At 43.0% G+C, this 12,844-nt stretch overlaps 1 protein-coding gene across 3 annotated transcripts in view; it reads left to right on the top strand.

The window, feature by feature from the left end:
- Positions 1-1,615: 1,615 nt before the first annotated feature.
- The window catches only part of CASTOR2 (cytosolic arginine sensor for mTORC1 subunit 2), a 138,259-nt gene continuing 127,030 nt past the window's right edge, over positions 1,616-12,844 (top strand). Inside the window, exon 1 of one of the 3 annotated variants that reach the window (XM_064677601.1) lies at positions 1,616-2,024. In XM_064677601.1, coding sequence (XP_064533671.1) covers positions 1,912-2,024 — 113 coding nt within the window. In that variant the 5' untranslated portion in view covers positions 1,616-1,911. The remainder of the gene's footprint in view (positions 2,025-12,844) is intronic. The other 2 variants (XM_064677604.1, XM_064677603.1) reach the window with 2 other exon arrangements.

Below are 12,844 nucleotides of genomic sequence, written 5' to 3'. Positions count from 1 at the left end.
ACAGCCCAAGTCCTGCTTTACAAACACCCCAAGACAGAATTTAATTGCTGTGTTAACATGGTGCCAGTGAGGTGCAGTGTTCACAAACAGCGTGGCTGCAGTTGGTTGGTGTCATGACATTCCCAGCGCCAGAGCAGCCCCATTTCTGGGGTGCTGGTTTGGAGGTTCATCCCTTCCTACCTCTATTCAGCCTCCCTGTGTTTAGGAGTGAGGCAAGAACTGGGATGAACAGGCCATTCACCCTTCCAGCATTACAACTGTCACACACACAAGGCTGGTTTTATATTCTTGACAGCTGTGATTTTACCTCTGTAACACTTCCATGCAAAGTGAGGGGTTTTGCCACTTTAATTTTGCTTCCCAGGGAAATGGACGAGGACTCCCCATCTGCCACATGAACAAATGAAAACGGTAACATTTGACTATTTCCCTACGGTTAGCGAAAACTTCCGAAATTCTCCTTTCTGCTGGTTTTTGGGTTGTGAAAGATTTTTCCCGATAAGTGCAAAGAAAATTAAACAAACAAAACCACCACCCCAACCAGCTGGGCACTTAGAACTGTTGATTCCCGTGTTTGTTTTTCTTTCTTTCTTTCCTTTTTTTTTTTTTTTAAGTGACTGGTCAAAACTGCCCCTTGAAGGCAGTTGTGGGGGCTGGGGCAGAGCAGGGCAGGGCAGACTGTCCCATCCAAGTTGGGGGGACTGTCAATCTGCTGGAGGGTAGGAGGGCTCTGCAGAGGGATGTGGACAGGATGGATAGATGGGCTGAATCCAATTATATGATGTTTAACAAGACCAAGTGCCGGGTCCTGCACTTTGGTCACAACACTCCATGCAGTTCTATAGGCTGGGGACAGAGTGGCTTGAGAGCAGCCAGGCAGAAAGGGACCTGGGAGTTTGGATTGACAGGAAGCTGAACAGGAGCCAGAGTGTGCCCAGGTGGCCAAGAAGGCCAATGGCATCCTGGCCTGGCTCAGGAACAGTGTGGCCAACAGGTCCAGAGAAGTGATTCTTCCCCTGGACTCAGCGCTGGTGAGGCCACCCTCGGAGTGCTGTGTCCAGTTCTGGGCCCTCAGTTCAGGAAGGATATTGAGGTGCTGCAGCAGGTCCAAAGAAGGGCAACAAGGCTGGGGAAGGGACTGGAGCACAAGTGCTGTGAGGAGAGGCTGAGGGAGCTGCGTTTGTTCAGCCTGGAGAAGAGGAGGCTCAGGGGAGACCTGACAGGAGGTTGTAGCCAGGTGGGGGTCGGTCTCTTTTCCAGGCAACTAGCAGTAGAACAAGAGGGCATGGTCTTAAACTGCACCAGGGGAGGTTTAGATTAGACATTAGGAAGAAATTCTTTACAGAGTGAGTGATCAGACATTGTAATGGACTGCCCAATGAGGCGGTGGATTCACCGTCCCTGAAGGCGTTTAAGAAGAGACTGGATGTGGCAGTCAGTGTCATGGTCTAGTTGACAAGGTGGTGTTGGGTCATAGGTTGTATTTGACGATCTCAGAGGTCTTTTCCAACCCGGTTGATCCCGTGATCCCGTCCCATCCCGCCGGGGCGGCGCGGACTCCAAGGCCCGGCATGCGGCGGGGCGCGGCGCAGGCGCAGGGCTGGGCTTGAGTGGCAAGTTGTTTGTTCCAGCGAGCACCAGCTGCTCGGCGCCCCGGGCTCCGCTGCTCCTGCCCGGCTCCGCTCCGCCGGCCTCCCCCCGCCCAACTTCGGCACCCTCCGCTCCCTCATCTCCCAGCCCCCGGGACCGGGAAGGGGCAGAAGGAATCGAGGGGAGGCGGGGGAGGAACAAAAAAAAAAAAAAAAAAAAGAAAAAAAAGGCACCGACAATAACAGCCCCCTCCCCCTCCCCATTCAAAACCACAAAATAAACCCCAGGAATAGATGAACTACAAATGAGAAAGAGGAAAAGATGGAACTGCACATCCTAGAGCACAGGCTCAGAGTGGCCAGCATAGCCAAGGAGAACATCCAGTTGTTTACCTATGGATTAATCAAACTTGCTTTCCTGTCCTCCAAGACGAGGTAGGTGCTGGGGATGGGGCAGTGCGGGGGCGGGGACGCCTTCCTTGCGAGGGGACGTACCCTCCTTGCTGCAAGGGGGCTCGGGGCTGCAGGGTACCCTCCTTCCCGCACAGGGGCTGGGGATGTCTGCCTGTCAAGTGAGCACAGCAGCCTCCTTCTTGCAAAGGGGGTGGGTTGATGGGTGCTCTTAAAAAAAGACTAAAACCCAACCAAACAAAAAAGGCATCCCCTCCTGGGATGGAGGACACCCCTCCTTGCAAGGGGGCAGGGTGCTGGGGTAGGGGACACCCTCCTTCCTGCAAATGGGCACGGTGCTGAAGGAGGGGGACACCCTCCTTGTAACGGGGCAGGGTGCCGGGGTGGGGGAGTGCACCCTCCTTGAGGAGTCAGGGCGCTGGGTGAGGGGGGACGCCCCCTCGCCAGAGAGCAGGGGGTCTTGGGCGTGGAGGAACACCTGGGTCTTCCCTACTCACACCCACCATCCCAGGACTGGGAGATGGTGATGCGGGTCAGCGCTCAAGTTCGGGGTGTCCCAGCCCGGCTTTGGGGCACCCCCCGCGGGCAGCCCGGCCGGATGAATGGAACAGGTGGGGGCCGGGGAGCCCGGCCGGGCCGGACAACAAAGGCAACAACAGCGGCCCGAGGAGGAGGAGGAGGAGTGGTGGGGTTTTTTCTCTCGCGCGCTCTCTGTTTTCTGGGTTTTTTTTGTTTGGTTTGTTTTTTTTTTCCCCTGGTTGTTGTTCCCTGCAGTACTTAAAACGAAGCCTCCACACGCGGGTTTGTTTAAAAGGTGCTTTTCCAGTGCTGCCAAATTGGAGGGAGGACGAGGGGCAGTGCATGCCTTGCACTTGAAAATTATGATATTGAGTAATATGGATTGTTATAGTTTTCAGGAAAAGAAAAAAAAAAAAGAAAGAAAAATGTAGTAGAAGGCACTGTGAGAATTTTTATTTTTTTTTTTTTTAAGAAGAGGAAACAAAATAGTGTGGACAGTTTATTGAATGTATGTAAGGTGCTAGGCCTGTCGCACAAAACAACTTGAATTGTAATCAATCACGTATTCTTCTGTCTTCACTTAGCTTGGTGACTTTGGTCTGTACAGAAAAAGAAATGGGAATGTAAATAACACGACTCAAATTCTTCTTCTTGTTTTTCCAGCCTGATAATTAGTATTTCAGTTTTCTCCCCACATTCATCTTGAATAGCATTCTTGTATGAAGGTGGGAAGTTTTCTTTGGCTGCAGGAAAATAATAAATAGATAATAAATTTACTTTTTATTTCTTAAATTGTTTTATTCCAATCTGTAATTCAATCCTCTCTCTGTTATAATGTTTATGGATGAATGGAGCTATTTGTGATGTAATTTGATCACAGTCCCTTATCTTATGCATTGAAATTTCACTCTGATTTGCGGCTCATCCCATTTGGCTCACCACTGACATTGTTTGCAGTATAAAGTGTATCAGCACCTTGTTTGCTGCTGTCCCTGAATGCTCCGTGGGACATTAAAATAGAAATGTATGACTGAAGAGCCTTTAATGTGTTGTTTTATTGTAGTTGAAAGTTGCTGCTGATTTTTTTGAAGGACTTGTTGCTCCCCTTCCCATGCTTAAAATGTCACTGTTAACATCAGTAGGGAAGTCTTTCAATCTGTCACTCCTAATGCATAGACTGGAGTGAGTTTTGGGGGTTGTTTTTCTAGGGTATTATTATTATATTTTATTTTTCTTTTTTAAACTTCAAGGATGGTCCTGTTGTCTTTTTGTTTCACACTAAATTTCACATCTTCAATGTTAGAGAGCTGTGAAAGGATCAAGGCAGTAAGATAACCCCTTTGGGGTGTGATACCTTGTCCTGCATTTGGGTGCAGCACTTGACAGTTTCATATTGTCTTTGGTTGCTGTGGTGTCTGTCCCTTTCCATATACACTGTGAGTATCAATCTTTTCCTTAGCTTTTGTGGAATCTTACTGATCAGGAAGAGTAAATGTTTGTGTAAAAGTTTGTTGGCACAGGAAGCCTCTATTTATTTCCCTTTTGTTTGTTTTATTATTTTTGCAGACAGTAGGGATGCAGGGGAGAGAAGGGAAAGTTTGTGTCATTCTTAAGACAACTGACAGCACTGAAACCTTGCTTTTTCCCTTGTGCTTTTGCTTGCCCTGATGCAAACAAGGTCCCTGCCCCACAGACCTCTCTGATGAACACCATGTGTATGAGGAAGGTGAGGGTCTCCGGGAGATGTAGCTCCATAAATTTATGATCCCACTGTTTCTTTTTCCTTCTCCTCTAAAAAGTGAATATGCGCAGGAGACAACAACTTTTTATGGGGGTGCAAGAGGGATCTCCCTTCCTGACCACCCTATCTACAAAGGACCCGTTAGGGGGTGAAAGGGGAAGGTGGCCCACATCCCTGCTAACCTTTTCTGATGAGATAGCAAAGATGCCAGTTACTTACACTACCTGCATTTTTCCCAGTGAGACCTTAAACGGAGTTTTTGCCGGTGCTGCAAGGCTACCAGTAAGAAATAATGATTTGAGATCCAAAGGGATGGCAGTGACATCATCAGTATTCTTATGTTGGTTATGCGAGAAACTAGAGTTTTTACGTAGCCTCCTGCGAGAAGTGATTTGGAGGGTCTCTTTTATGTTTTTCTTAATCCTCTTGGGAAGAAAAAGTTACAAATCTCCCTCTTCATTTGGCCTTTTGCTACTCTCAGTCTGCCCTTGTTCATGACACGAGTCCTTTAATTTAGCTTCTGTTACAATAACAGTATTTTTTGTAACAAAGAACAGCAATTTTAAAACTATTCCGATGGCTGGAAGCAAGACAGCAGTTAACAAGGTGAAGAGGTGAGACCAGTAGTGAATAAAACAGTGAGCTAAACTGAGCTGAAAGAAAAACACTATTAATCATAACTGTGTTAGGCATGACTTTTTTATGCAAAGTTGCATTAAGAGAGGTACTTCAGGAATAAATAATAGCGGAACTCCTGAGCAGTTACACTGAGCGCTGTGCTCTTGGTGCTCTGCTTGTGTCAGTGCAGACCTGCTGATTCCAACGGGCTCTGCCAGGTACCCCAGTGGAGGAACAGATCCGTGTCATTTTTAGTTGCATTTTGCTGTTCCTGTCATCGTCATTCTGGTGTTTTACTTTGTGTTGGTTGGAGCGTGTTGCTAATAATGTCAGGGTCGTGGGTTCAATCACCATACAGGCCATTCGCTTCAGGGTTGGACTCTGTGATCCCTGTGGGTCCCTTTCAAGTTAGATTACTCTGGGACTCTGTGTCTGACTTGAGGATTTTTACCTATTGAGAAGGTGTGCAGTGTGTTTAGGTATGTAAATATAACAACTGTGCGTGGCTTCACCGTTGCATCCTTTTCCTTTTGCACATGCCTCTGTAAATGTTAGTTCTCTGGGGCGCAGAACTGTGCTCATCTGGGAACTCCCACCTTCAGCCTGTGTGCTGCAGAGCAAGCGGCTTCCCTCCCATCAAAACTGCCTTCACTTCCTTGGTCAGAGTTAAACTGTCTTGGGACACGTGACACAAGTAACCTGCTTGAAGACTTGATAGACATACTAATGTGTTGCTATGTTCCTGTCTTGATTTTTTTTTTTCCTAATGGCAAAATATTATGTAACTGCATCTCATTTTAGTGCATAGGAATTAAATCTGAATAGAGGGGAAGGACAGCCTGGGATGATGTTTGCACTGAGCCACTAGTGCATGCAATAGGGAGAAGGAAGGTGAGCCTGACCTTGTCTTTTGAGTGTATATAAAAATATATGGAGAGTCTAGGAGGATAAAGTGGGGTCAGGGTTCTTCCAAGCACTGTATTTTATATGATGTAATTAGCCTGATTTCTGGGTAATGCTTTGGTAGGCCCCCGAACATCTGGAGTCAGTGAGTTAAAAAGTAGCCTTTCCTGTCTATTTCAGTACCTCATATAAAGATTTGGTGGTAAACAGTGAAATAAAGTAGTTGAGGGAAAAAGGTATATTATTTAAATTGTAATGCTATTCAATTATAACCAGAATGAATCAGAACGGTTAGTTTGTTCACAGGGCTGGGTGGTTAAAGTAATTGTAGGTCGTTTGTCTGGCATCACAAACTTTAAAAATCTCAGAGGGTTTTTTGTTACTCTTTGGTTTGAGGTGGTCATTAGGTCAACACACTGAAGAGAAGGAACAAGTTCTGTATGTGTAAAGGATGAGATTTTGGTCACAGAAGTTTCTAAGGCTGCCATTCCAAAAGCATCTGTCACTCTTGGTTCTTTTTCAAGATGCTCTGATCTTCTTCTGAAGGTACTGTTTGTGTATATTGGTGACTTGAAGCAGAATTACAGGCACTTTGCAAGCTTGCAGGTTTGGCACTAAATACAGATGGCTGGCCATGCGAGTGAGATGCTTCCCAGAGGAGCCAGGCTGGGCTCTGCCCCAGCCTCGATTCTGCTTGTCACTCACCTCTACCATGGGATGCTCAGAGGCAGGAGGTATTCTTCGTGTGGAGAGGAGCTTAAAAATATTCATTCTACTAAAAATGTAGGAAGAAGTGAAAACTATGATAAACTGTACGGAATAAGTTGAATTTTTTCTTTAGTTTGTGAACAAAAAACATAATTTTGTGTTGGTATGTTTGGTAATCTGTCCGTTTTGCTTAGAAGTAATTGACACCTCTACTTATGAACAGTGTGCTGTTGCTATTAATATAAGTGTTTCTCATTCCCTGATCAGTTGTTTACTGTCTAGGTGTCCTGAAATTGGAGATACTGTAATAAAAGGTCTATTTTGGATTTCAGGAAATAATAGGACAAACAAGTGCTTAAAATGTATCCATGCATCATTTAAAGACACTCAAGAGATCAGCAGCCTGTTTCCTTTGGTATGAACTCAGAAAAACGTGTCTTCTATGCCCTTGTATGAGATACAGATTGGTCTGCAACCCTGCATGATTATCTGGCAAAGACAACTCCTGTAGTTAAAACCTTTTTTTTTCTTGTGGCTTCTGCCATCTTGTGCATCCAAGGAAGACTGAGTAAAGGCTTTTGCCAGTTGTAAGACAGTGTCTACTCATCTAAAACAGCTGTTTTCTTTTGGTGTGGCAGACTCCCAGATGTCTTGAATATTTTATTTTCTTTTCTGGGGGTGTATGTGTTATCTGAGGTTTGGGGACTTCTTTTTCAGTCCTATTTGGTGACCGTCTGTTACAGAAGGACTGAGTGCTGATGTCCAGACACCACAGGAGGCTGGAGTATGGGAAGCCTCATGGCTTCAAGCCTGCCTGCCCTTCCCCAGAGCACTTTGCTGCCTTGCTTGTGTCACCGTGTGCATGTATGGTGCTGAACTTGATGGTCGATGTTCAGAATGAGTAGAGCTAGTAAGAATCAGCTAACTAAGAAGGAGAGAGAATAGAAGTTACTTGTTTGGGCTAAGGAAAGACACAAGTGCTTTAATTATGGATGTCATCAATTTATATGCAAGGCTGCTGGGTGTTTCAGATACTGCAGTGTTTTAGTGTGTTAAACCTTGGGAAGAACAGGTTTCCTTCCTGATGGTCTCTTTTCATTTATCTACAAATGTTGTTATTATTTCCCTTTCTTTTCTGCTTCTGGCACACGAATGACCAGTGGGGCACTGCCTGATTTTGTCTTTTTTGCCTGACAGTTCTGTTGTGTAGTACTCAACCTACCATGTGGTCCCATCAGGCTGAGGCTGATGCCATGTCAGAAGCTGACAGGAGTGCTTAGAAACTAAATGAGATTCAAAAGGTAGACCATAAGTACTGGATCAAACCGACACTGTAATTCTGGGGAGCACTAAGTGGTGGAGAAATGTTGATTTAGATATTGTACTTTTAAAATAAATAACTGCCTGTAGTTTATCGTGGGATGGATGATTGTCCTTATTTACAATGGTAAATGTTTCAGTCCATTGGCAGAGCTGTCACATGAATGAGATGCATGTTCTGTGGATAAGGTACAGCAGCAGTAATGTAAAAGAAACACCAGTAGTGTCCATTCATCTTGAGTTGAGAAATAAAAAAGAGGAAAAAAAATTATCGTGTAACTCATTAAAGATCCCTTCAGCTGAATATTTGTTTATTACTTTGAGATTAAAGTCAATATTTTAATGAAAAATATGACTTTTATTAGTTATTAGATGGCTCCTCCTGCAAGCTGGGTACTCATACTTCAGCAGTATAGCCAATGCAGGTCTGCTAAGGGAAAGTATGAGTATTGTGCATTTGTCATTGAGAAGCAACAACTGAGTTGTTCATTAACACAATAGTTTGAATCCACAGGCTACTCCTCCACTGAGTTAAACTTAAATTAGGCACCATTTGATGGCTGAACTGTTTAACAATGCCTTGTTTGTGCTCTATAAATATGTAAATCTTTCCACTTAATTCTCTTTTTTTTAATCTGTTGAGCACACTACCTCATTTATCCAACACACAACTTCTTAATCGTCCTGCATGTTTCAGAGTTTTAATGTATTTGGACAGGGGCTGCAATTTCTTTTTTCAGAGGAAAGAGTGCAGATTTGTTCTTTTGTTTACTGCCAACTCCAAGGTAAACTCCAGCTCTGATCTGCTGGTAGCTGAAGGCTGGTAAAGGAAGAATTATACAACAGGAATGTGAGGAAATAAGTCCATTCTTTATAGTTCAGAATCAACAGCCTGTAAGCTGCAGCTATCATTTAAAAGTAACAGAGATCTCTTCTCCCCCTCAAGCTCAGCTTGGTTTTGTGTAGCTAACTGTAAGATATATTTGTTAAGAGAGAAAAAAACAGACAAAAATGTTTTATTATGGGACAAAAGAAATTAAGAGTGATTAAGCCAGTTTTGTGACTATACAATCCGGTGTTAGTTCCAGACATTCTGCACAAAGTTTTACTGTGCTGACCATGGAAACAGAGTATCTGATCTGATTTTTGTGGGCTGATGTATAATAAATGTTTTGTACTGGTTGATGAAGTTTTATTTTCACATCCAAAGAATAGCAGTGAATGCCTAAACTTCCTCACCAACCAGAACAACCTTACTTTGGTCTGTTAAATGTGGTTTACTTCAGATTAAAATAAAAAGCCTACTTCTGACCTGCAGCCTGCTTTGGGAAGCTTCCAGCAGTACTGCTGAGGTACCAAAGCTGCTATTTAGCACAGCTGGCACATGGAATAGAGAAGTGGCAAGTTTGCTTGGTGGCAGAAAACCATTTGTTAATCCTTTGAGGGTGATTTTGTGGGGATGCCTGGGTAGGCAAAGTGATTTTTTCAGACTTTTGTGGTCCATTTAAATTTTGTTAACGTGGTGGAATAAAAGTTTTTAAGATATTGTGCTGCTTACTGATCAGTAGTTGTAGGGAGATGTAGGCTGTTATTGGTGGTAAGCTGTTCTTGATCCAAATACTTTCAATACAAATTGTTTATAAAGTAGGAACCAAACCTTCTAGTAAGTGTGAATGTGTCTTTGACCAAGATGTCACTGTAAAGGAAAAGTTCATTTTCTTTGACTGCAAAGTTTTAGTGCCCTTGTTACAGAGGATACTAGTGATGCTATAAGTTGTTGCTGTTTAAGAGTAAATGCAACCTTTAAGTCTTATGCAAAGTATTCAAATAGATGAATTTAAAAAGTTGATGCTGGGGGAATTTCTAAACCTGAGAGAGGAAAATTTACAAGTTTTGACAGGGGTGGAACAGTTAAAACATAGGTGTGACTCTCCCTGTCTTTTTCTGTTCAGGCTTTTTAGAACTGTTATGTGCAGAGAATTTGGGTGATGATATGCACTAGTTTTAGTAATACCTGAATATTTATCCTAGTTCTGTGGTTAAAAGATTGGCATTTGACCCTTTCTTATGCCACACGTGTATCCTGTTTTACAGGGTGAGTTGGTTGAAGTTGACAAGTCTGAGACCTTGATTGAAATGGCCCATGTTAATCTTGTTTAAATCTGTAGCTTTTATTTCTTTTCCTAAAGAAAGATTGACTCTTCTCTCTTGATAACCTCTAAGACACTCAACTGCATGTAGATGTAGTCTTGGGAGGAAGAAAAACAAGGTAGCTCGTAATAACGAGAAGGATGTACTCTGTATTCATCTAAGCAACTGTATACATTTACATAGATTTACTTAGTCTTTATTTTTATGCTTTTTTGAAAGTGATGGATGACTTATCACATGATTAGTCTTTGAGTTGTGATGTTTTTCAAGCTGCTTTTGGGTGGAAATTGAAGCTTGATTATAACATGGAAAACAAACATTTTCATTTGCTCTTTTTAAACTACTACACAATATTAAATGTGCTAAGTATTTAGGGAAAAAAAAAATCTCTGCCTATTTTGTGTTTATAACTAAGCAGTGTAATGTGACCTGTACTAAACAAATGAAGCTGGTGGTGCCTTGAGACTGTGCTTGGCAAGGCATCGGAGCTGGGATGTCTCAGACTCCCACACCTACTTCTTGTTTGCAGACTGGAAGAATAAAACCTAAGTTTACTTGCTTTTTCAGTTCCTAATTTGTTTCTCAACCTGGAACGAACCAGTAATTATTTTGAATTAAACTGAGTAGTTTCAAATAAGGAAAATATTCTCCCATCTTGCAGACGATGCTGTTGCTGTCAGAATCTGGTGTATTGCATAAGTGGACTTGTTCCCGTGGCTTTGTTGCTGATTTCTCCTCTGTCGACTTGCTTCATTTGCTTTGGAGTTTCAGCAGCAAACATCTTTTCATAAGTGTTGTTTAAATTATCTTACTTACACCTAGGATGCCCTCAGTCCAAAAATTTTTGGATTTTAGATATTCTTATATTAGATGAGCTAATGTTAAAATAAAATTGTGCTCTTAATTGTTTTCACATTCAACCTACTTGGTTGCAAAAGAGGGATGTTAGAATTGACCTTTCGCTGCTGTGGGGATTTAAGACAGTTGATGATATACTGAGATGTGTTTTGAGTAGCATGTTATTTACCCATTTGGCATTTTTGTAAGCCAAGTAGAGTTTTAATGTGCATTACTTGTTTGTGCCTGCTGAGCCAGCAGGGTGTAAAACCACGTGCCTGTGGCTTGGTCTCTCCTGAGCTTACTGCAGGTCTTAAACTAGTTAGTGAATGGTTTTCTGTGGTGAGCAGTGGGTCTATGTGCTTTGCAGTAGTTTCCTTGCATGAACTAAGCGGTCACAAATTGACATAGATTATTTTTGTCAAGAGATCTTTCTTCAGGCAAAACCCAGCGGTGTGGACAGGTTATGGCAATTTCTGTACAGATGAAATTAATACTTTATTCTGGAAAATGAAAGGGATCTGGGTTACCTGCATTGCAGGCTAGGTAATGAATGGTATGTACAGATTTGCAAACCAGCCAGATTCCTAAAGAACAGATCATCATTTTTAATGCAGTTTGTTTTTTCTTTTTTAATGATTGCTTTCTTTTCAGTGTTCCTGGCATGCAGGTGTAATGGTATTTTGGTGACTTACAGGAACCACTTTCTTTGCTAGACCAGTATGATGCTGGCTAAGCACAGAAAAGTTAGCAAGAATTCAGCTTGATCAGAGCAGGCTTTGTGGTTTAATGGGGGGAGAGGAAGAGGAAGGGAAGTGACAAAGCCCAGAGTTGGCCTTGTGAATGAGCATGGATGGCTCATGGCCTGGGAGCCTCACATGGGACTGATGGTTAATGCCACAGTGGAGCCTTAACCTTTTTGTGCAGTTTGTCCACGCCTGGTACATTGTCACAAAATTAGGAAATAGCAAATCTTCACAGAATGGATGAGGTCGAGAAGGATCTCTGAAGATCATGTAGCCCAACCTTCCAGCTCAAGGCAGAGTCTAGAGCAGGTTGCTCAAAATTTTGTGCAGTGGGATCTTGTGCCTAAAGCCATGCATGGAGCTTTGCTCTCTGCTGTATTAACATTTCGTTGACCTCGTTGACATTTTGATGCTGTGCTCCACTTGACGTTACTTTCCACATAGCATTATAATGTATAATTTAATGTCTCATTTAAACACAACAACATGTTTTTTGAACTTGAGTGAAACTGTACAACTGTTGTGGAGAGAACTGTTGGTATGGATGAGAGACTGTTTACTGCAGTAGTTCATTGATCCTTTATGTTGCTCTGTGAGTATTTTAGGTGAAATGTGTAATGGCTGTAAACTGTGAAAAACTAGCTGAAACAAACTAGAAGCCAAAAAATTCCATAGCTGGGTAAGAGCAAAGCTTGCCTTGGGAAAGGGCATGCACTCACTTCTGGGCCAGTGCAGACAGCTTAATTCCAATTTGTGATGGTGTTAGATAGATGTACAAGACTAATGAAGCTACTTCTACCCAAGTCCTCTACAAAGAAGCTTTATTCATGTCCTTGACGCAAGTAAGGTAAAGTACTAGAATGGCATGAAGTCCAAATGTGATTTGGTTTGACTTTAATGTGCAGTGCTGTGTGGTGCATGCCCTTCAGTAAAAGTTGTGCTTTGGTTATTGTGCAGTTTCTGAAATCCCACTGTAATAGTGGTCATGTGGTGAAACCATGCTGTAGGGAAGGGTTTTCTTTGTACTCTTCCTATTGGTATCAGGTTACTGCAAGCATTTCTAAGTGGTTCTTGTAATTCCTGTATGTACAGTCATGTTGTTGGCTTTGTCTTGTCACATTACCCCTCACAGTGCTGTATTCTGGGGACTGTTAAGGCTTGACCCCAGGACAAGTGCTCTTTGTATGTAGGGAGAACCTCGTGTCTGAGGAAGGGTAGGTTTAGAAGGGAAGGGTTTGCATGGAATTGCTGAGCTATGCCCTGGTAGCTCTTATGCTGTGACAGGCCAGAAGTATTTCTTG

This window comes from Pseudopipra pipra, chromosome 21 (genome assembly GCF_036250125.1).
Source record: "Pseudopipra pipra isolate bDixPip1 chromosome 21, bDixPip1.hap1, whole genome shotgun sequence".
Lineage (NCBI taxonomy): Eukaryota > Metazoa > Chordata > Aves > Passeriformes > Pipridae > Pseudopipra > Pseudopipra pipra.
Note: the sequence above shows the minus strand (reverse complement) of the source record. Positions and strands in the feature narration are given on the sequence as shown.